Raw genomic sequence first — 24858 nt, forward strand, 5'->3', positions numbered from 1 at the left:
TAATTTAAGGTTTGCTTTTATAATTTGTTCATTTGCAATTGTTTCCTCTTGTATCATTACTGGTCCTCTTGTGAAGCGCTCTGACACCTTTGGGTAAAGTCCGCGCTATATAAAATCGCATAAATAAATAAATACATAAATAAAAAAATACAAAAGTACAAGTTGCAACTATGCCGAAACCCGGGATTGAACCAGGGTCCTCTAGCTCTGCAGTCGAACGTTCTCCCAACTGAGCTATTAAAGCTTGCTTGAATCAAAGCAATGCGCGCCTGCCCTTTTGTCTGACTGCGCCATGAAGCCTCGTGCACCAAGCCATCCAAAAACATGAACGGGAAATGGCGCAAGACCACCAGTACGCCGCTTCTTTTTATTTTATTATTTTTATTTATTTCTCCGGAACACTCCACCATGCAAGCAGGCCATCGGGGGAAGGCAAACCTGGCCGTAGGGGCCGCACAGATAATTAATTGAAGCTTCAAATAACCGGGAAAAACTACCATGCCCGCAGCCTTCAGGGAGTTAAAGCTGGTCGAAGAGGACGCACTGTCAATGTAGGAAAAGCTCTGTGGAGTACACCGCGCGGGGGCCGCTCCGCCCTAAATAAACATGAAAAAAACAAATGGCGCCGCGAGCGCAGTATCAAGAAGTATCAACGGAATTTGTTCTAGTACACTGAAGCACGAGAAACGCTCCTCCCCCATGACGTAGGGGGTACAATGGGCCATGGGGGAGCGACGGCGAATAGCTTGGTGCTGAGAATCGCAGCACCCCGTGACGTAGGGGGGACATAGCCACATGGGGGGAAAATGCTTCTCAGAACACCGGAACTCCACATGGTAGACCGCAACAGCTAGCTGATCCTCCGAACAACTGTTACTATATTAATCTTGAAGCATGCTAACTCAGCTCCTCCTATGCAGTTTCATTTTATGAGACAATGTAATCGAAGTGGTTGGGTGGGTGCAGTCAGTTAATTACTGGGAGAAAAGGTAATTTTTAGAATGTATAGATTAAAGACTTATGAGAAATTGCATTCTATTTAATGATTCATTAAAATGATTGGCAGTGAAAGTGATCCCTTATAGAGATGGAGCACGGAGTGAGTGGTTCGAGACCCCCAGAAACTCCCGCCCACTTGATTTGGAGAAGCATGCCAACACTTTGAAAATGATCTGTCCGAGAGCTTGTTGTGGCCGATGTCATGCACAGACTAGACAGTGGGGAGTCATTTAATAGCAGATCTCTTAGCTACGGGTGCTACCTGGACTTTTTTTAACCAACATAAACGATAGTTTTTTATCTAGGGCGGTAAAAAGTGGGCATAATAATTACAATAAGATATTTACCCCATTTGTATTCTACGCTTAACAAATAAAATACGTACAAAGTAGTTCGAGAGTACTGTAGCGCAATCTAAGATCATCATAAATGATTATTACAGCATAAGGGGCAGAAAAAAATGAAATATGGAGGATGTGACAAAATAATTTTAAGTATTCGTAAGTATAAGTATTCGCTTTAGGGCCTTTTAGAATCAGAAATAATGAGCAAGCATTGTCTGCGAATGGTGGAATCTCTACGCCCCAGTCCCAAATCGCTATCAGCAAACTCCGAAGCGCTTAAAATAGCGCGCGGATTATCTATAGGAAGCACGATGGGGTGAGAAATTGGCGCGGGGAAAGGAAATTGCTTGCCAACGCATATATCCCAACCGCATATCAAAGAATTTGTAATCTGGCTCCAGATTACCCTCCGGCCGAAGATCCATGAAAGCAGATCCAGCATCACGTGGGAGGAGACTCCGATCCTGCAGGGGTGGTAACTCCCTAACAAGAGGATCCCTCATAATAAGAGGACTGGCAGATCACGGCAAGTGGATCCCGCGGCTGGATAGTTGTGTGTCGCGCCGCTTACCTACCACCAGCCTCCGGATCATTCAGAATATTCTAACGGAGCCGCTTTCTCGGCCCCGCCGCGTTATATGGAACGCTTGCGCTGCAACCCCAATCGGCCATCCTCTGCGGCCCATCATTGGTCATTCACAGACTTAGGGATCTAAACTCAAGCCGTGATTGGCTGACTAGGCCATCAGTCCCAAGTAGGCTCCGCCCACTAGAGATCACGTTAGTGTTGTGCAGGCGCGGGTGGATCCAGCTGATCCCAGAGAGTCGGCTTTCGTGATTATCGATTATCGGATCGGCTGGTGGAGAATGGACATGAAGAAGAGGATCCACCTGGAACTGAGGAACAGGACGCCACCCGAGGTAATCGATCTTCACGGGGGTGGTAAGGTGTTTTGTAGAAGTGGGAAGCCCGTGCTCTGCGACCCTGCGTGATCCCGTGTGAACTGCCCCGCAATGGTGCAAGGGGGGCGTGAGGGAGAGAAGCGGGCATGTTCCCGTTACCCCGGGACGTTCGCTGCTGTCAGGGGTCTTTCTCCCACATTTAAAACTACCGTGGACCAGGTGCCATGGTAAGTTTGTAGCGAGATGCGAGCCATTTCTTTAAATGCGCGGATATTTGCGCGAGGAGGGGTTCAGCGGGGAGCGTAGTAAACCCGTCACTTATAAGGTACGGAAAGAAGCCCGCTTCAGTATGCGCTAAACGGAAGGGCGATGGAAACTTTTTGGGCAATGTTAGTGGGGTCAGAAGTGCCGTTGCGCGCAGTGTCTGCGCACGAGCCGCGGAGATCTATTATGTCCTGTCAGGTTCTTCTGTCACTGCACCGATTTGCGCGGTATTCCGACCACTCAACCAAAAAAAAAAATCAACAGTCTACATGAAGCGCTTCAACGGACCGCCTCACGCACCCTCGGACTGTTTTGGTTTTACGCAAAATTCGCGCGGCTGCAGCCTCGTCTGCGCAGGTGTGCTGGGCCCCCGCGCGCGCTGGGTGGAAGAAGGCTCGGTTGCGAGGAAGTAATCTGGTGGGGGGGTGGCTGTTATAGGGGCCCCATTGGCTGGAGATCTCGCTTCGTAAGACAGGTTAATACTGGCTGGCCTGTGCGGACAAACACCCCGTGCCAAAGGAGGGGAGGCTCCTGCTTACGATCTGGTGGCAATAGTCCAGTTCTTAAAACGATCCGAGGAGACAGTTACGTACAAGAAGCGGCGCTCCCCTCAGGTTTTGCCAGCTGTGGCCTCTTCCGCCTGGTGGACGGGGTGATGATGGGCATCTACGAGCCTCTGGTGTGTCACGGCAACCGGCCTCACCCAAAAGGAGCCGCCATTTTCTACTCTGTGTTCGCTGGTAAACAGAAACGTCAGGGCGCGCGAGCCGTACCACAGGACCAGGGAGCGGGTCTTTCAAGGCTCTTTGCTTTACCTAAAGGCGCATTGTGTCCGTGGGGGAAGCGCTTGGCTCCGGAACATGACTCCGTCCAGCTCCAGCTGCTGCCATTTTGTTGATGTAGCTGTTGTGCTCTGCCCTCGCCCTCCCCCCCCCCCCCCCCCGCCCCCCGCCCCCCGAGTATGGGAGAGCCGAGCTCTGCAGGGGAACACGCAAGCGGCGCCTCTTTGAGAAGGTGTAGTTAGAGCCCGCGGCAGTTCATGCCCATTTGAAGTGGTTGAGGACACTGGGCAAAGCTCCTTCGAGCCTAGCTAGAGCCCTCGTCGCGATCACATTGCGACAGTGGCCTTTCTGAGGGGGGAGGGGAACATGCTGTAAGAGTGGTCTGGAGATCTACTCGGAGCGTTTGACAAAATGATGGATCCGATGTAAGCACGCCGATTTAAAAATTAGTCATTGATAGCATTGGTGGCGTTCAGAGACCATGCCCCTGCGAAGCGGTGAAGTTACGACAATACTCTCTCTGGACTGGGCAGAACGACGTACCACAGCGCCTGTGACTGGTGGTCAGCACAATGCAACGCTCAAGCAGACTTTGTTGGTCTTGTGATCGGAGCAGAATAGCTAACCAGGTCCTCCGCCCAGTCCCCCGCCCCGGCTGAGGGCGAGTGATCCACGGGTAGACGAACGACCGCTTTATTCCGTTCTCTTCCATTGGATCATTGTGCATTTCAATCATACGCACCTATTTGCCCTTGGACTGACTTTTTTTAGGTCGAAGCCTACCAGACGGCACAGCTGTCTGGTTTGCTAAAGACATCGTGGGGGACATTCAGAAAAATACCCTTATTGGATTTGTGGATTGTAACACACATTTTCTGTCTTTGTATATAGTGGCTTTTTTTTTTTGCTTCAGTCTGTGCAGCTTGAGCTCGCACCTTCAAATTTTGTTTACTGTAATTTTCCACAAACTCTGTCTGTAAACAGACCTTTAAATCTTGTTCTTATTTTGTCACATTTGCTGTGCATTCAGAAAGAGAGGCCAAATTTCAAGCTCTCTCCCCCGAGGGAGATTGGTGTTTGCTTTTCTTGCTCTGATTTCAAAGTGAGGAAATTTATGTGACAATCCTGTTGAGTATCCTTGTAAGACGATAAAGTGTAGGATGTGTTTTTTAGGCCGAAGCTCGTCAGACAGTGTAGCTGTCTGATTTGCTTAACGGATCCTTTGGGCATTTTGACAGCTTTCCTGGGAATGTATTTCACCCATTGCCTACTATTGACTTTATGGTTTGTAACTCACAGTTGCTTGCTTTCTATTTGCAGCCTCTGTTTTTGGGTGTCCCGTTTGGATTCATCCCTCCAGAGAGCATTCCTTGTATACAGTATTCTTTTGAGTACTAGTTTTCTGTAGATTCTCCTTTAAATCTAGGTATAATCTTGTCATATTTGCCATGCTTTAAAATGTAAGAAGTCAACTGTCGCATGTTTATTTTCCAAGGGAGGTTGGTGTTTACTTTTCTTTCCCTGACTTCAAAGTGAGAGAATTTGTGACAATCCTGCCGAGTAACCATGTAGGAGGAGGAGAGGGTGTAGGATGTTTTTTTCTAGCACAAAACAAAAATGCACTGCCCTGATGTTTCAGAATATATATCAGAATTACCAAATTACAAATGAAGTGAGTTGGAAACAAATATTTGAATACTATCAAAACTAATCAATCCATTAGGTGATCCATTTCCACACATCGTTTGTGTGCATTAAAACTAAACTATATATGTGCAAATATAATGGTCATTTCAATTGAAAATGTGTTGTCTGTAATGGCAGTGTGGTACCACACCATGCATACTCCACTCTACAACACTAGACTACTCCTGCTCCATTCTACGCTACTTTACTGCATGCCACTCTACGACAAGCCTCTAGACGGCACGCCACTCACTCCACATTACTTTTCTTTTCCCCACTTTCCACTCTGTTCCCCTCTACACCACTTACTCCCCTTCATTTTACCCCACTTCACTAAATCCAATCTACCCCACTAATTTACCCCACCCCAATCCAATCTACCACACTTCACCCTATCTACCCCAATCTAACTCCAATCTAGCATACTCCAGTATACCCAACACGCTCCACTACGATCCATTCTATCCCTATACAATCCAATCTACCCCACTACAGTTAACCCCACTCCACCCTAATCTACCCCACTATAATTTTTCGCCAATCTTCTCTACTTCACTCTAATCTACCCCACTCCTCTCCAATCCATCCCACCTCACTAAATCTAACCCAATCAACCCCACCCGCTCCCCGGCTCCAATCTATTTAAATCTTCCAATTTAAATCTACTTCAATCGTCGCCTCTATCCCACCTCACTAAATCTGACCCAATCAACCGCACCCACTCCCAGGCTCCAATCCATTTAAATCTACTTCACTCGTCTAGCCCACCACATTTCAACCTACTCTACCTCACTCCAATCTACCCAACTCCACCCCAGTCCAATTTATTCCACTCCGATCTCTACTCCACTACAATCTATCTCATTCCACTAAATCTACTCCACCTCAGTCTGCCCCACTCCAGTCTACCTCACTGTACCCCACTACAATCTACCCCTCCCCAATCTATCCACCCCACTCCATCTCAGTGTGCCCCAGCCCAATCTCCTCCACTCAAGTGTACTCCACTCCCATTTACCACGATCTACCCACTCCAAACTACCCAACTTAATTCCAGTCTGCCTTACTCTACCCCACTCTACCCCACTCTGTTTCAATCCAGTCTACCCCACTCTGTTCCAATCCAGTCTACCCCACTCCAATCCAGCCTACCCCACTCCGCTCCGATCTACCCCACTCCAATCCAGTCTACCCCACTCCAATCCAGCCTACCCCGCTCCAGTCCAAGCTACTCTGCTCCAATCGACCCCCGCTCTGCTCCAATTGACCCCGGTCCAATCTACTCCAAACCGTTCTACCCCACTCCAATCCTATCTACGCACTCCACTGTACCCCAGTCAGTTATTTATTTATTTATTTCAACGTTTTATATAGCGCGGACACGACCCTTGCGGGTATCAGAACGCTTTAACAGTACATGGGAATAACAGTGACGTAAGACCAAGAAGAGTACAAAAAGCCATAGGGCAGGGCAGTAGGAGGTGACCTGAGGAGTGAAGTTAATACAATACAGATAAGTAAGTCAAAAAAATAAAAATAACATCAAAAGGAACAACAAAAAGCAGAGCATTAGGATGACAGACAATAACGAGCTGAGGAGACATGATAACGACAGAAAGATTGCTTAGGTGGGCTACATTAATAACATGTACATATGTCCTCATGGCTACTATAGTCTACTCGACTCTACCCAAACTACCCCACTCTGTCTCACTGTGATCTACTTCACTCCATTCCAATCTACCCCACTCTACTCTACCCCAATGTACACCAATTAAATATACCAAACTCTTATCTACCCCATTCCACCGTAAACCACCCCACTCCTCCCCAATCATTCCAATTCCACTCCAATCTAGCCCACTCTAGTACACCACAATCTACCCACTCCCCCTGCCTCAATCTACCCCTCTTCACTCCAGACTAACTACTCCACTTCTATCTACCATATTCCACTCTAATCTAACCCACTCCGCCCAATTTACCCCACAGTACCAGTCTATCCCACCCAATTTACTCCACATACTGCAGTCTATCCTACCCCTCTTCCAGTCCAATCTACCCCACTCAAATGTACTCCACTCGTCTACCCCATTCCAGCCCAATTTACCGCACCCTTCTCCACTTCAATCCAGCACAATCTACCCTGTAAAATTTACTCCACTGCAATCGACCCCCACACCAATCTTCTCCACTCGACCCCACTCCAATCTACCTCAATCTGTCCCCGCTTCAGTTTACCACAATCTACCCCACATCAATCTACTCCACCCCAATCTAGCCCAGTCCACTCAGATCTAGCTCACCATACAATACTCCAATTTATCCCACACCACTCCAATTTACCCTCCCCAATCTACTTCACTCCAGTGTACCCCACTCCAACCATTTCATCCAAATCTGTTCGACTCTAATCTACCACGTTCTGCCCTACTCAAATCTCCCTGAATCTGCCTCACTCCAATCTATCATACTCTTAATACACCCAATCCATCCCACTCTTCTCTCCCCAAATCCCCTCTACTCCACCCTAGTCCACCTCACTCTTCTCCTATCTATCCAACTATGCTCTGCTCCAATCTATTCCACTTCACCCCACAACAGCCTATTCCACACCACTCCACTGCAGTCTACCCCACTCCAGGACACTCTACTGCAGTCTACCCCCATGTACTCCACTATACTTTAATCCACCAAATGTAGCCCACTCTACTCTTCCCCAATCTACCCAATTCAATCTTAACTCCACTTGACTCTATCCTACGCCAGTCTACCTCACTCTATTATCCCCCCTCCAGTCCATCACAATCTACCCACTCCACCCAAACACAATCTACCCCACTCCACCCTAATATACTCCACTTTAAGCTACCACACCAAACTACCCTACTCTAATCCCACCCAATCTACTCCACTCCAATCAAGTCTACCACACTCCACCCCACTCCAGTCTACCCCCTAGTCAGTGTACTTCAATCTCCCTCTCCCTACCACAATTTGCTACCCTCCACCCCTAGAATTTACCCCACTCCAATCTACCCCATTACACCACTACAGTCTACCCCAGTTTACCCCCCTCACTATCCAGATCTGCCCCACTCCACTCGTATCCCAGTCTACCCCACTCCTCTCTAATCTACCCCATTCCACTTTTCCGCAGTCTTCCTCACTCATGTCTACTCCCCACTACATTCCACCAACTTTTAGCCACTCTTAACAGCAACCACACTGGTGTTCAACATGGGTAAAACACATTGCCAAAGCCAATAGCTCTGTGTTTACACAAAAATTAACTGTGCTTATGTTGCAGAATTAGTAGAGGCGCAACCAGAGCCAAATTTCGGGGGGGGGGGGGCTAAGAAAAATTTCAGGAGGGGCTAATTCTTCAAGCAAAAGGCAGAAGCGAGGTGCATGGGCTCTAAGAATGGGTTAAAAACATCAAAGCCACATTAACAACCAAAAGGTATTTTAAAGACCTGTGAAGTACTCGGGTGCTGCTCTGTGTGTGCCCGGGAAGCTGTCTCATCCCCATCTTTACAATCTTCAGTATTAATGAGGAATGCTAATGACTTTTTATTCTTGATTTGTTACCTTTGCCTCAAATTGTAAAGCGCTCTGAAATCCTTCGGGATCAAGTTTGCGCTATATAAAACTTTATAAATAAATAAAGCACTTTTTAGGTCTCGGCTTGCGTAGGCTGCGCAGTGTCGCTGGGGAGATCTTATGTTTTTCAGAGTGGGGCTTGAACCCGCCCCTCTTCTCCATTGGCTGGCTTCCTAAACGGAGACCAACCATTGGAGGAGAGGGGCGTCTGTCCATTTAGGCCCCGTCTTTTTCGGATTTGGGGGTGTCTTTTTTTAGTTTCTTTTTCTCCTCTTTCCATTGGCTGGAATTTTACATTCCAGCCAATTGGAAGAGGAGAGAAAGAAAAACATGCCCCCGAATCCAAAAATGACGGTGTGTTTCTCCGAGGCATTTCTGCATGACCTCGGAGAAACATGGTGTCGTTCATGGCGTGGTCCACAGCGGAAGTTTGGAAGTTCCACTGCCGTCCGCTCTGACCTTCCACCCTTCCCTCATTCTCTCTGCTTTCTCGTGGTTCACCTCCCTATTCCACTCACTATACCTACTTCCCTCCCTCCCTTTCTTCGATCTCCCCCCTCTCTCTGCGCTCTCATTGCTCTTCGGGGAAAGCTGGCCCTAGCACACGCCATGCTGCTCCGTCGCCTCCGCTCGGGGCTCGTGGCCGCCGGCGTTTGGGGGAGACCAAAGCTGGCGCCCGGGAGAGGTGTGTGCTGGTAAGGAGAGACATGGGGCGGCAGGACACGGGGTGTCCAAGGTATGAAGGGGGCGAGTCCCCTGGCTCCATGGCTGCTGCTCTGAGCTCAGACCCCCACCGGCCGGTGCCGCCGGAGGGCACGGACGGGCTGCCCCGCGTCTTCTTGCAGACGTTCTTTGATATCCTGGACGACGGGCGGCGGGGCGCGGTGCACATCGCGGAGATAGAGTTCCGCTGGCGGGGGCGGACACCCTGGAGCTGCCCTGCGGAGTGCTGGAGTGCCTGCGCCGGGCGGCGCCCCCGTGGCCTGCTCACTTTCGAGCGCTTCGAGCTCGCTCTCCAGGACCAAACTGGGTCAAGTCCGCGCTTCCAACGCCGGGGGCGGCGATGAGAATAAAGGGAGGCCGGTGCTGCGGGTCAAACAGGGCAAAGAGAAGTACTGGGGAGTCATCAGCCGCTGTCCGAGGAGCCCAAGAGGTGCGGGAATAATCCCCCTCCCCTGGGGGTGCGCTACATAAACGGCGGCTCAGACCTCCTGCACCGGGTGGTAGACAAGCCTCCAAGCCCGCAGGAGGGGGGCCCTGCAGCATCGACCCCTCCCAAACCGAAAGGGCCCGCCGTGGACCCAGAACGGAGCCACAGGTAACCACAGAGACCCTTGCTTGAACCTCCAGCGCAGTGCTGCGTGCCGCACCACCGCCCCCTCCACACGTATAATCCAGGTTTCGATTTATTTATAATTTGGGGTGAAATCCATTACCAGCTTGCCCGGCCTTGAAGAGTTGGCAGAGAACGTCTGGGAAAAACCTCTTATCGCTGTCTCAAGCCTTAGCCACCGCCAACCCCTCCCTCAGCCATCGCTGATATCTCCGGAGCCACTGCACGACTCAGCTCATCACTCCCCCTCGTTACCCACCCCGCCTCCCCTTGATACCAGAAGTATTTTTTCAGCGAGGACAGCCAGCATTTGACACCCCCACAGTTCCATCGAGCACCCTTCCCTATACTGCTACACAAAAAGATATCAGAGTCACCCCTTGTCACGCTCTAACAGTACATTACTGGTATATACGACGGGACCGGGACTTCTCTGAAGTGGACGGATGGCGACGTGAAGTGGAGCGCTACCAGACCTCACAAGTGATAGCAATGCGCTATACCGACAGATGGCAATTAATATTAACCTCTGTCATTCATGCTCGATCTTTGCTTTTGTCAGTCTCCAGCTATTGGCATTTCGACTTCTCCTTCCATCATCCTGTTTTCTCTCTTCTCAACACCCTTCTTCAGTTCCCTTCTTTTCACCTTCTTGGTTCTCAGTCCTCTCACCTGCACCTTCCCCTGCAAGTTCTCCGCCGCTACCTGCTTTTCTCGCTCTCCCAGGAGTCTCTGTGTCCTTCCACACTTAATAGGCTTCATAATGGTGCAATGTATATCTCTTGACAATGTCTACTATACACATGTGTTGTATAAATATGGCTCTGTGTGTGTGTGTGTGAAAATGCAATAGGTCTCGCATATTCGAGAGATTAAGCTATTGGCATTGTAAATGACAATGCCATTTATTTATCTGTTTTCAAAACCAACCCATAAATAAAAAGTTTGTCATTCACAATGCCAATAGCTCTAACTTTTGCAAAGGCGAGACCGCTGCATTGTAAATGCTTGTTTTATAGTTCTGTAGTGTAGAGCAAGCAAATATTTGAATATGATCAACACATCAATACACTAGATGTTGACATTTGCGTTTGTATTCACTAAACTGTTTTCCCATGCAAATGTCATTTCCATTGAAAATGTGTGTAATGGCAGTACGCTACCACACCATGCATACTCCATTCTACGACACTTCCCTCTGACAGGCCACTCCACTCTACGCCACGCCATACCACTCCAGTCTGTCCCAATCCAATGTACCCAGATCTACTCTACTCCACCCGTCTACCCAACTCAATCTACCCCACCACAATTTAGTTACTCTACTCCAATCTGCCCCATGCCACTCATTCTAACTCAGGCATCCCCACCCCATTCCAATCTACCCCACTCCATTCAACTCTACTCCTTTTTGCTGCAGTCTACCCCAATCCAACTTATTCCACTCTACTCGACCCCAATCTATCCAAGTCCAATTTACCTCACTCCATCCAATTTACCTCACTCCACTGCAATCTTTACAACTACTCTCCAATCTACCCCAGTCCAGTCTACCACAATCTACTCTGCTCCAATTCATCCAAATATATCACGTGTCACTTTAGTCTACACCACTCCCTTTCAATTTTAACCCACTCAACCCCAATCTACCCAGTCCACTCTACACCTTCCCGATGTACTCCAATCCAACCCACTCTTTTAATCTACCACACCAGTCTACTCCACTCCAAACTATCCCTTTCCACCCCCACTGCAATCTACCCACACTCTATCCCGCTCCACCCAAATTTAACAACTTCACTCCAATCTACTTCACACAACCATCCCTCTTCAAGATACCCCACTCCAATCTCACTCACTCCAATCTAAACCTCAATTCCAATCTACCCTACTGTAATCCACCCTAATCTACCCCACTCAACTCTTGACTTCACTCCAATTGATCCAACTCCAGTCTAATCTACACACTCCACTACACCCCAGTATAACCCACTCCAATCTACTCTCTAATCCACCCCACTTCCCTCTACCCAATCTACCGCACTCCAATTTACCACATACCACCCAATCTACCCCACTCAAGCCTACCCTACTCCACACCAAACAACCCTACTCCAAACTACCCTATCCTATTCACCCCAATGTACCCCACCGTAACCCAGTTTACCCCAACCCAATGTACCGCACACCACTCTATCCAACTCTACTTCAATCTACCCTACCATAACCCATCCAATCTACCACGCTCCACCCCAATATATCCCACTCCTTCCCAATCTACCCACTTCATGCCAATCTACTCCACTCCCCCGTGATCAACCCTACTCCAGTGTACCCTAATCTAATCCACCCCACTCTACACTATTCTACCCCATCCATCCTGTTCTGCTGCGGAACGGTGCGTGCTGCACCCTACGAATTGCGTGGGAGCACTTATAGATGTATTTTATATAATGTAAAAATATGATGAAAAAATAGGAGTGGGGATATTTTTGTGTGAAAAAAAGACGTTAAAAATACCTGCTTAGTAGGTAAATGCTTATTCATTCTGACCTGTAGTTGTTATGGTTAACAATCGGGGTTGAGGAGGAGTTGATAGCTATGTATCTGCCTTTCTAAGGGTCCAACACGTTCCCTATGCCTTTTCTTCAAGGCCAAGGATCTAACTCCCTAATACCAGTCCTCTTACCCTATATAGCTGCACACACTCTGAATGCTTAGAATATACTTAAATATATATACAGCACCTGCTTGGTGTTAACTGCTTGGAAATCTGTGGATATATAATGAATGGGAGAGTTAGTCTGACAAAAGACTTTGGCAGTATGCACACTAAAACATACAATTTTACTGGTAATATTGAGCGTGTCAAGCTGGTGAAATACAGTAGTAGCATACCTGAGGTGAAATAAATTTAGATGAAACCAAAATGAGACTTGTGACACAACAAATAACACAATCATGTAAAATAAAACACACCATACATAAGATTGAGCACTCCTGCATCATGGGTCCGCCGGTGGAGAGGGAAGCTTGTAGTCACACTCTAAAATTAAATAGAGCAGGAGAGAGAACGCCTGGCTTGTCAGGATCGTAATATTCAGAGATTTGAAATGGTATTTCATGCAGATTGTGCCGTCCTTACTATTCCAAAGCTTGTCCTCTGTGCAGTGACCTACATTGCTGCTCGAGGTCTGAATCTTACAGTGATGTGTTCCAACAGTGTTTTTAAATGAAAAGCTAAAGCTCAAAGCCAAGCGGGCGCTATGCACTCGCTACTTTGAAAACTAGACTGCACCTACAGTCCAAAATGGCAGCTCATAATGGGCCGTTTCCGCATTCTCAACTCCAGCAGCACGCTTTGAATTGAGAAACTCAAGTTCAAAGTCAAGCGGGCGATGTGTCACCGCTGCTTTGAACACTGGACCGCACTCGCATAACGGCAGCCAATGATGGCACCTCGCCGCATTTCTTAATCCCAAGCCTCTTGTATTGGAAATCAGGCAGAGCAGAACAATTATTTAACCAAAAGTAAGCAATATTATTGTAAAAACTTTTCCTTTCCCTTTGCTGAAAATACTGGCGCGGTTTAACCTGCTTTATTCAAAATATGTGTTCTCCATCAAACTACACTCAAGATGCATATGTGTCATTTCAGTGCTGTATGCCTGCATCCACTTTGATATTACTTAGGGGCAAAGTCAGAAGCACTCTGCGAGTGTGCCAGCCTGTGTGGGCATACGGGGTACTGGAATCATGTAGCTGTCCGTCTTATGCCACCAGCTTTCTGGACTGTTCCCTTTAGGAGCAGGGTCAAGACTGATTTGCATATGGCTGGGTCCAAACTGGGGAGAGGGGAGGGGGTGGGAGAAGTGAGCGAAAGAACAATGGATTTAACCCAGACCTCTTGACTGGGGGTGAATGTTTGATTCATTCAGCATTTCGTCCATCATTTGTTGCCACACAGAGAAGTAGAGCATTGTGGAGACGTCTGTGTACCAAACGCTTCAAAGCCTTGTTCGTCTAAGGTAGTAAGCGCTATGAATACAATTGCAGTACCAGACCACTCCTCTTTCTATGATTATGCCCAGCCCAAAAATAAAGATCGGAGAGGCCTTAGTGTGCTTGGCATTCCTAACCCCCACGTCAGCTGCTTTCACCCGCTTGTCGTGCAGGCAGAACTGAGACACGCAGTGATTTAAACAAGCATTTGCAATGCAATAGGTCTCGCATTTGCGAGACTTTGAGCTATTGAATTGTTAAATACAATGCCTTTTATTTGTTAGTTTTTAAAACAAATAAAATACATTGTCATTTACAAAGCAAATAGACTCTCGCAAATGCAAGACCTATTGCATTGCAAATGCTTGTTATGAGCTTAGTGGTTGCTGAGTGAAGCTGCGCTTGTCCAGCCTGTCCAATGCAAAAATAACAGTTGATGGACAGAATGCAGAACAATGTCGTACATTCACCCCAGTACAGAGATCTGGGCCTAAATCCATCGGTTTTTTTGCTCACCATGGCATTCCAGTTTGAACCCAGCCATATGCAAATCAGTCTTGTTGACCCTGTGCCCCATGAGAACAGTCCAGCCCGAACTGCCAAGCCAGGTCCTCCGTGGACTGGAAACCAGTATCCTAAGACCGGTTTCGGCCTTTCAGCCCTCATCAGCCAGGATAGCTTGATTCCAGTGTCATTGAGAGCACGGGATGCAATGAAATGAAGGGTATCGTGCCATTTTGGGGTCCAATAGCCTTAACATTCGTTGGCTCACAAGAGTTGCTGAGCTCCAGGCTATGAGACTCGTTGCTTTACAAAACCGGATGGTTTTAGACATCATCCTTGCTGATCGGGGAGGAGCCTGTCACGTCATTGGCAGTAGTTGCTGCGTATACAAACAAGATCACACCCGTAATGTATACAAAAACAACAGTTGATGGACAGAATGCAGAACAATGTCATACATTCACCCCAGTACAGAGATCTGGGCCTAAATCCATAATTTTTTTCAGATCAGTTGACTGGGAGTGAGTGCTTGCCATATTCAACATTCTGTCCATCATCCCCTTTGGTTTTGCTTTGTTTGCCTTAAGTTGGCAGGGTATGCCCAGATGTGGGTCCCTTGCTCACTTTGCCACTGGATTCAAGCTAGCTTGGCTGATGAAGGCTGATTAGCCAGAAACCGGTCTCAGGATGCTTGTTTCCGGTCCAGGGAAGACATGGCTTGGCAGTTCAGGCTGGACTGTTCCCATGAAGCACACGGTCATACTGATTTGCATATGGCCATGTCTGAACTGGGGTGGTGGAGTGAGCTAAATAATGATGATGGATTATACACAGATCAGTTGACTTTGGGTGAGTGCTTGCAATGTTCAAGACTCCGTCCATCTTCCCCTTTGTTTTTTTTTTTTGTCCAGACTATCCAGGCAGAAACCAGGAAAGGGGGATTTGTGATGAGACCGATTAGGCTGTCTTCGGAGCCAGATAAGAGCTGCAGCTGTGTTTTCAGCTCCCACTCTGCGACCCAACCGTGTGTCCCAGAGCATGGGGACGGAAAGTGCAGCTCTGCCTGACCCAGTGCTGTAAGGCCAGAGGCAGGCATGGGAAGGGAGCTCGGCTGGGCTTGTGCTCTGGAGGCAGAGATGGGAGGAGAATAAAGGGGACTGCTGCTGGCTGGGAGGCTCCTCCCTAAGAACGCGGGGAAGGAAGAACAGGAACGAAATGCTACATTTCCAGGCTAATGAGCGGCACAGACTTTGTAAAGGAACAGCGTGCGGAGTCTGTGGACCCAATAGAAGCAGGGGCAAGAATAAATAAATATCAAGCACTGCTTAACGATGTACCTGAAGCTGGAGCCAAAGTAATTACTTTGAAAAAAAAATCAAAGTGTGTCTGGGCTGCTTGGAAAGTGAAAGCGTGCACAGCGTGCTGAATGCTGCAGGAAAGCATGTCATGTCAGCAGAAGGAGAAACTTATAAAAAAAAGTAGTGCTCACAGACGTACCGGGTAACAACCGAAGTAAACGGGTCAGTCCACATGGGAGGTTACAAAGTAAGGCAATGCGGTACTAAGGAGGAACTAACAGGCCTATAAACGAATCAGAATCCGGTGTTTCCGAAGGACAATGACACAAGCCAATGACAAATATGAGTGGAGAGTCGGCTACACTTCAAATCCATACTCCAATACAGCATGCCTCGCAGAGCAGCACAAGCCCTGCCCAGGCTCGACCTAAAAAAAACTAAAGGGAAACAGAAAAATTACTTTTGTTCAGTAGCGGGGACGTAACGTCTATTTGTGCAGTGGGTCAGTTGCCTATAAGGCCCATTGAACCCTACTTATTGCTGTATTACAAAGTTCAGACCGTGTCAAGGTGGCCCATTTATTTTCTTTGCACTATAGCCCAATAAACACTGCCACCTCCTAGCAATGAAATGTGTTCATTGAAAAAAAACAGAAGACTAAAGGATTTTACCCTCATCATTGCACAGGACTGTTGAAGGTGATGCCGGAATCATTCCCATCCCACTCATAATTGCAGCGTAATACATGAGGGTAAAAAACTAGCAGAGATCAGTAATCAGTATAGAAAAGACCCCTAAAAGTGAAGTATGGAACTTTTAGTTTTTTATTCACTTCTTGATGTGCTTGCTCAGCTTCGTGAGACAGTTTTGTGCCAGCTGCATACCTCTGAGCATATTATTATAAAATCCCATGCAAAATCGTCTCTGATTGTGTGAGCATGCTGCAGAAGAAGCTTTTCAAGTAGAGACCCTTGATGGATACCAGTAAATAGTCTTCTGATAGTTGTTAATCACTCTGATAATCTGTCTTCAGAAAGAGTGGCTGCTTTTGACTAAGTTATAGGTTATCATTTGATTTCATCTTTGCACAACCCTGGTACTTGAACATGACAACACACTTTTGAAGCTTATGAGCTGGAAAGTAGGCTGCAACAGAGCTGAACACAAACAGCAACAATGGAGTTATTTTCTGAAACAAGTATAGGTTCGAAGAATGCATCTACCAACACTAAAGATACTTCTAAATGCACCACAGCAAACTCGTGATGAAATTCCTCTCTCAACCTGTGAGACTCGAGGAGTATGGAGACCCTGGGTCTGTGTTTGAGAACAACAAATATTTTGAGTGAGTGATTTCCACATAGACTAACCCTTAAGTATAGGAAACTTTTGTTACAAATGATGCTGACAACACTCTCAATCAGGACTGGGGAGGTACTGCGTGAAGTCATGATACCCCTTACATGCACAGATGCCACTTCTATTGCAAATTCATAACAAAACAAGCATTTGCAATGCAATAGGTCTCTTATTTACGCTAGTTTGAGCTATTTGCATTGTAAATGACAATGCCTTTTATTTATGTGTTGGTTTTTAAAACCTAAATAAAAGGTGTTATCATTTACAATGCTAATACTTAAAGGCATGCCACCGCCTTTTGTAAAGATAAAGTGCAGAAAAAACGCAGATCTCACTAAGGTGATCCATGTAGCAATAAAACAAATTATGTGTACTTAATAAAAGGGAAAGCCTACATGGTGCGCCTAATATTGCAGGAAAGCACGTCGTGCCTGCAGTACCAGAAACTCATTAAAGGAAATAGTGCTTATAGACGAAATAAGACGTACCATGTAACAACCGAAGTGAAGGGGTCAGTCCTCATGGGAGGTTACAAATGAAGACATGGCTGTGCTAAAGAGGGACTAACCAGCCTATTAACGAATCAGAAGCCAGCGTTTATGAAGGACAGTGACACGCCAATGAAAAATATGGGCGGGACTTCAAGTGCTTACTCTAATACAGCATGGCCTGCAGAGCAGCGCCTTCGCTGCCCAGGCTCGACCTAAAAGTACTGTTATGTATAGTTTTCCGCACAGCTTAGGGAAAAATATACTTGCAAAGCTGCAATAATCTTTTAAACAACACGTCCTCTACATATAGGTCTAGTGAATTATCATTAACACAGGAGCTAATTCAAACACTAGACTGCCGCTGCCCCAGGCACCTCTCTCCCAGGTAGGCGTTCGAGGCCCTTCTCCACCGCAGGCTCCTGCCTGCGCCTCATCCCTGGTGGTCCAGTGGGATAGCCTTGCTCTTCTGCTGCTCCACTGTTGTCTGCATTGTTGTGCCCGTTTTGTCTTTGTGTCTTTTGTCTGTCTGTCATTGTAATTTTGTGCTCGTTTGTCTGTGACTCCGTTTTCTGCCCATTCGTTTATTTAGGGCTCGGCTGTAACGCTCTGAAAGCGCGTTCTCGCCGAGAACTATTGTCGGCGTCTCAGCAGTCTGAGACGCCGAAGGGAGATAAGACCTGGCCGCGCGCAGCGTTTTTCCATAGGATAACGTTGTGCGCGCGGTCAGGTCTTGTCTCCACGGCATTCCAGGGCTGATCGGATCGCGTCGCGCGCCTCTGTGGAATGCAGGGGGAGTCTGCAGAGAGGCGCGCGGCGCTGATAATCAGCACAGTTTGTTACAGTGTTTCAGTGTAAGTTCAAGAGATGGATGCAAGTATTTGCATGCTTTTAGTCAAATGGAAACCGAATTGAGTCCAATTTAATCGGGTTGTGCAGTTGTTGCTTTTTTTTGGGGTATTTTGCACATGGTGGCTCAGATCCTTCACGACACCTCGTCATTCCCGACTTAAACAGGCTATTTCTGTAACTAGTGTGATTTAGGAAAGACTAGATGTAAAAGCCTCTTAAAACGGTATTGTTCTCAAAAGTGAAATCTGTCTTCTATTCCCTTTGTAATTCAGAGCAGCAGTACGCCTGATCACATATCTTACCAGCCAGATTACAAAATTATTTAATTATTGACACAATGACATTTTAAACATATATACTGATCACTGCACTGTGAAACATTGTCTTGCTAAGCAGTGCTACTTTACATCTACTGGACACTATTGTATTTTCTATTTCGAGGTTATAGTTGTAGCATTCCATTCTGATTGAGTTATTATAATTGCCCTCACTCCTCATAGTCTGCCCGATATTATAAGTTTTAATGAATCCTGAATCACGATTGCTGTCTGATTACTAACACTGGTGTTCATATTTATATAGCTATCAATTTATCATTTTTAGGTCTCGGCTATAACGCGCTGAAAGTGAAAGGGCACTCGTCAGGAGGCTACTGTAGTTTGCCATACACATTACGCGACTTTGAGCTATTGCCATTGTAAATGACAATGACTTTTATTTATGTTTTGGTTTTTAAAACATAAATAAAAGACCTTGTCATTTACAATGTCAAGACCTTAAACACTCGTTCATTTACAATGCTAATAGCTCTAACTTTTGCAATGCAGAGACCGTTGCATTGTAAATGCTTGTTGTGCCCTTGTTTTCTCCTCTGTGCCTATTTCTCGCCGCCCTGTTCCCGCTGCTTCTCTCCGGTGTCGTTCCCGCCTCCCAGCTGCACTTCTCTATGTAATGGCAGCTGATACGCAGCCGCGCAGCGGACACGCCGCTGGTGCGCCAAAGGCAAGCCTCTCCACGACCAGCACCAGAAACCCTGGATCTCCAACCACCCACCGGTATTACTCAGCTGCCCTCCTCGCTCTCAACCCCTGAAGGAACAGCCACGGCCATCTGTCTACACTGAAATCCACCCATGGCCAGGTTTCCTGCTGACACTGCCGCTGAACCTTCACCACCCTCTGCGCCCCCATGCCGAACGCCAACACCCCCGAAGCCCTGAGGTTCATCTTTCTCAACATGCGCTCCCTGCACAGACATGCCATAGAGATCTGGATCCTCCTCGACACCATCTCGCCTGACGTCTCCTTCACGGAAACCCAGACCAACTCCACCTCCACCCACAACATTGCCACAGCTCTCCCAGCGGATACAAGATCCAGAGGAAGGACCACCCCAACCGCCCGGGGAGGAGAACTTGAAATCGCACACAAGAGCTCCCTCTGGCTCACCACCTCCAGCATGAGCGACTCCCCGTCCACCAGCGAACACCTCCATTTCCAGATACAGACCAGCCCCAGAACCACCCTACGCGGCACCCTCGTCTACAGGCCTCCCGGACCTCGAACAACGTTCACCACTACCATCACCGACCTCGTCGCACCCCATGCCATCGCGTCCATGGACTACCTACTCATCGGAGACCTCAACTTCCACCTCGACAACCTCAGCGACCCCCAACTCCTCCACCCTCCTGGACAACCTCGCAAACCTCGGATTGAAACAGCTTTTCACCACCCCCACCCACAAGGCAGCAGACACCCTCAACCCCATGTTCGCAGGAGGGAAGAAAATCCACTTCAGCCACACCATACAACCCCTCTGGAAGGACCACCACTGCGTACACTTCCACATCAACAAACTCACCGTTCCAAACCTGCACCCGCCCACCGCAAAGGAACTGGAGCAGGGTCACCGAGGAGCACCTCAACTGCACCCTCAGCCGCGACGCCCCCTCCACTGACGCCAACCTCGCAGCCAAGGAACTACACAAATGGATCACTAATTGCGCAGACGAACTTGCACCCCTTCACAACCCCGACAGATAGCGCCCCAGAAAGGCCACTTGGCTCACTGCCGAACTCCAAGAATAAAGACGCACCGGCAGACGTCTCGAGAAGAATTGGCGAAACAGCAAAACATTGGAAGACAGCACCACATGCACAAACGTCATGACAGAATACCACCAACTCATAAGATCAACCAAATAGACCTTCATTCAGAACAAAATCACCTCTAACTCCAGCAACTCGAAGGAACTCTTCAGCATAATCCAAGAGTTCACCAAACCCCCCAGCGAGGCCACGGACATCACCCCCTCCCAGGACCTCTGCAACAAGCTCAGCTCCTACTTCCATCTGAAAATCAGGTCCCTCTACCACAACTTCAACAAAAGTCACCGGACTCCGAAACCACTCCCCCCTCCAACAACGCCAGCCAGTCCACCATCTCCGCCTGGACCCCAACCTCCTTCAAAGACACAGAATCGACCATGAAATGCATCCACACAGGAGCACCCACGGACCCCTGCCCACCGCACATCTTCCACAGATCCGCCGCCACCATCGCACCAGAACTACGACGCACCATCAACACTACCTTCAAAACTGGCATTTTTCAAGATGACTGGAAATGTGTAGAAGCTAAGCCCCTACTCAGGAAGCCCACAGCAGAACCTCCGGACCTCAAAAACTACAGACCCATCTCCCTCCTCACCTTTGAGGCCACAGTTACAGAGAAGACCGTCAACGCCCAACAGACAAAATTCAATGAAGAGAACTCCATCCTCTACCCCCTCCCAAACCAGATTCCTCAGCAACCACAGCACCGAGGCCGCTCTACTCGCTGCCACAGACAATATCCGCACCCTCCTCGGCCAATGCCACACGCGGCCCTGATCCTACTCGACCTCTCTCCAGCCTTCAACACTGTCTCCCACCACACACACTCCAGCAGTCTCCACGACGCCAGCATACAGGGAACCACCCTCAAATGGCTCCGCTCCTTCTTCTCCGGCAGAACCCAAAGAATCAGACTGCCACCCTTCCTATCCGAGCCCACAGAGATCAACTGCGGAGTACCTCAAGGATCGTCATTCAGCCCTACTCTCTTCAACATCTACCCCCATCGTCAGACAGCACAGACTCAACAAAGTCTCCTACGCCGACGACACTCAGCTCGTCCTCTCCCTCACCAGGGATCCCGTCACCACCAGACTCAGCTTCCAAAGGAATGAAGGACGTTGCATCCTGGATGAGTAGCAGCGGCCTGAAGCTCAACTTTGAGAAGACAGGTCCTCGTCCTCGGACCCTCTCCCACCGCATGGGACAACACCTGGTGTCCAACCACCCTCTGCAGCCTGCCCACACCCATGGACCATGCCCGGAACCTCTGCATCGTACTCGACTCCTCCCTCTCCATGACCTGACAGGTCAATGCCGTTGCCTCCACCTGCTTCAGCACCCTCTGCATCCTTCGCAAGACCTTCAAATGGATCCCCCCCGAATCAAGAAAGATCGTCACCCACACACTCATAACCAGCAGACTGAACTACAGAAACGCCCTCTACGCCGGAATCAACAAGTCTCTGCTCTGCAAACTCCAGACCATACAGAACACCACAGCCAGACTTGTCCTCGCCATCCCCGACAAAAACACATCACTCAACACCTGCAAGACCTCCACTGGCTCCTCGTCGAGAAGAGAGTAACCTTCAAGACACTCAACGAGAGAATCTCCCTCCATATACCCAAGAGAAACCTCCGACCGTGCTGAAATTCGGCGCACCTGCAGATCCTGAACTGGTGGAAAAACCTTCTCCTACGTCGCGGCTAAGATCTGGAACGAGCTCTCGATAGACATCAGACCCATTCCCTCTCTGCACATCTTCAGGAAGACCCTCAAGACCTGGCTATTCGACTGACCGGAGCTACTTACCCCTCCCCGCACCTTGAGACCGCCACGGGTGAGCAGCGCACTTGACAATTCCATGATTGATTGATTGAGACTGCAGGTCTTGCAATTTTATACATAGGCTGTGGGGTTTTAGGTTTAAACCTATAATACCTGATAAACCTCCACTGAAAGAAAAATAGCCCTCACCGGCGAAAACATATAAACACTGGAAAAAACACCTGCACAACCTCAAACTAAATGCCATTCAAAGAAAGGAAAATGAAAGTGAAAGAGTCATTTTGTTCTTACTGAAGGGGTCAATAAAATGTAACTTTGTTATACAAGCTAGCAGTAAGAAAGACTGGCTGACATTATTCTGCTTGAGTTTTGTTCTTTAGAGATGCCACTAAAATATTGTTTCTTCTTCCTTTTACTTTTTTCAGTTTTATGGCCTTTGGTCTAAAGATGCAGGGTTTAGTTTCACGTTTTAGGTTTAGTTTAATTATTTTATAAACTGTAGGGAATCAGGACAGCTGCATTATATTCTTTCACTGATAGGTAAAATGGCTAGTTACATAAAAGTTTGCCCACTGAGAATGGGTAAAACCCTTAATACATCAGACCATAGTTTCTAGTAGGTCAGTATTGATAGTAGGCGAATTGCCAATACCTCAGGCTTTAAACATTAAATGAAAGGTATAGTGACAAGTATATATATATCACCAAGCATCTGGGATAGTGGTTATGCTCTGCAAAAAAGGTTATTTCCAAGTTCAACAAAGATTGGAGTGATATTGTTTGTATTTGTAGTGATTCAGCTACGTATATAAAAAATGTGTGTGATTGCCTGTCAAAATTGATACCCGAGCTTAAGTGATTCCCTGTAGGAGATCCTTGCCACTTGTTAGATGGTATGCTGAAAGCATCTTTACAATCTTCAGAGTTAATGAGGGATGCTATTGACTTTTTAGTCCATTCTGGTGCACTGTTTTCTTATGCCCAGGAACTAAAACACAAATATTTATCATTTCGTGCTTTATGTGGCATCAAAGAAAGAGTCATCCAAACTGTGCCCCTTAGCTTGACGGTTCTCAGCCCAAAGGTCTATGAATGCTGAGAGGGCCTTTTCACAGAAATTTACATGGGAAAGAAAGCGTGAGCGCACATGACCAAAGCCTCACTGAAGAAGTATTGTATGGTGTACTACAATAAGATTAATTTGCAAAAATCTCTTTGGACCTCATATACACTATACGTACACTGTCTATATACCATGTTCTTTCAGTGCAGAAAGCAAGCAATGATAGAAGCAAAATGTTCCATAAACACCGGAAAAACACTTTTTCTGTTTTTAGTGGCGTGAAAATGTGTAACCACTGATAACAACTGTTTTTTAAGATATTGAAAACACTGATAAAACCCCACCAGAATTTACCAAAAATAGAAACTGAAAACAGGACAGCCTATTTATACAGTATCTGGAGCCTTGCCAGGGCCTCGAATGCTTTCTTTCTTCAACCAGACTGCAGGTGCTAACTGCGCAAGGCTGAAATGTGGGCCTGTTATTACTATGCATGTGTGTCCGCCTCTAACAGTCCCATGTCTGATTTCATTTAAACATTAACATTCAACTGCCTCACCTAAATGGAGTGCTGTACCCCCTGTGTCAAACTACCCCTGTCGTACCCCTAAGCTTACCCCTGCCGTACCCCTAAGCTTACCCCTGCCAAACTGGTTTATTACTACTTTAAACACAAGGAAAGTGCACCATTGCATAAATTATCCAATGTCTGATATTCTGACCTCAGTCCACCCAGATGCACTAGTCTCCAACCTCTGCACACTTTAAAGTCCTAGATCCCCAGCTGAAAATAAGACCCTTCGCATCACCCTCTTCACTTCACATTGCCATGCAAAGATCTCAGGGAAGCAGTAGGAAACACCTTGGCCAGGCAACACAAAGTCATGAATAGATGCCCCGAGCCATGTTACCATGACAACTGGTCAGCAAAAAGCTCTAATGGTTGAATCATTTAACCACAAAAACGGTGTTTTAGTTGAGAGTATTAGCAATAGAAATCCGGATGAGCTCAACCTTCCTGTTCCGCTTTATCCAAGGTCAGTAGCCAGCCCGAACCCAGCTGGTCAACATACTGTTCATATTGCTGAGTTTCGACTTTGGCAACGGATATATGGCATTCTTGACAAACGTAAAGAGAGAACAGAGGCGTAGAATTCCTATCACCCGACATGCAGGACATATTTTTTACGGTCAGTGACAACACATTTTCGTGGTTATTTTTGGACAGCTATGCCCAGCCCCCTGCAGCACAGACCTTTTGGATGCCATTTTACAGTACCACATTATGGATGTTTAAAAGTGGATTGTCTGGCACTAAAGGCAACCTTTGAACCATTGTGTATGTTATTCAAACTATTATATGTGAGTCACTAATATTAAAGCTATTACTATTACGGTGTTCACACAAAGGAAATGCAGTTAACTCTGAGCTCTGCTTGCAGTTCTGACAGTGGTTCCAGTATCGAACC

General features: G+C 47.4%; 1 protein-coding gene and 1 long non-coding RNA gene across 3 annotated transcripts in view; one reads left to right on the forward strand and one right to left on the reverse strand.

Moving 5' to 3' along the window:
- The window catches only part of LOC144823994 (uncharacterized), an 84657-nt gene extending 82644 nt beyond the window's left edge, over positions 1–2013 (reverse strand). Inside the window, exon 1 of the long non-coding RNA XR_013608865.1 lies at positions 1915–2013. This is a non-coding gene — a long non-coding RNA (uncharacterized LOC144823994). The remainder of the gene's footprint in view (positions 1–1914) is intronic.
- Positions 2014–2128: 115 nt separating this feature from the next.
- Positions 2129–24858, forward strand: part of ANP32A (acidic nuclear phosphoprotein 32 family member A) — a 109858-nt gene continuing 87128 nt past the window's right edge. The window contains exon 1 of one of the 2 annotated variants that reach the window (XM_078683009.1): positions 2129–2264. In XM_078683009.1, coding sequence (XP_078539135.1) covers positions 2211–2264 — 54 coding nt within the window. In that variant the 5' untranslated portion in view covers positions 2129–2210. Of the gene's footprint in view, positions 2265–2405; positions 2474–24858 lie in introns of those variants that run through there. The other variant, XM_078683010.1, reaches the window with a different exon arrangement.

The sequence above is a fragment of the Lissotriton helveticus genome, chromosome 3_1 (genome assembly GCF_964261635.1).
Source record: "Lissotriton helveticus chromosome 3_1, aLisHel1.1, whole genome shotgun sequence".
Lineage (NCBI taxonomy): Eukaryota > Metazoa > Chordata > Amphibia > Caudata > Salamandridae > Lissotriton > Lissotriton helveticus.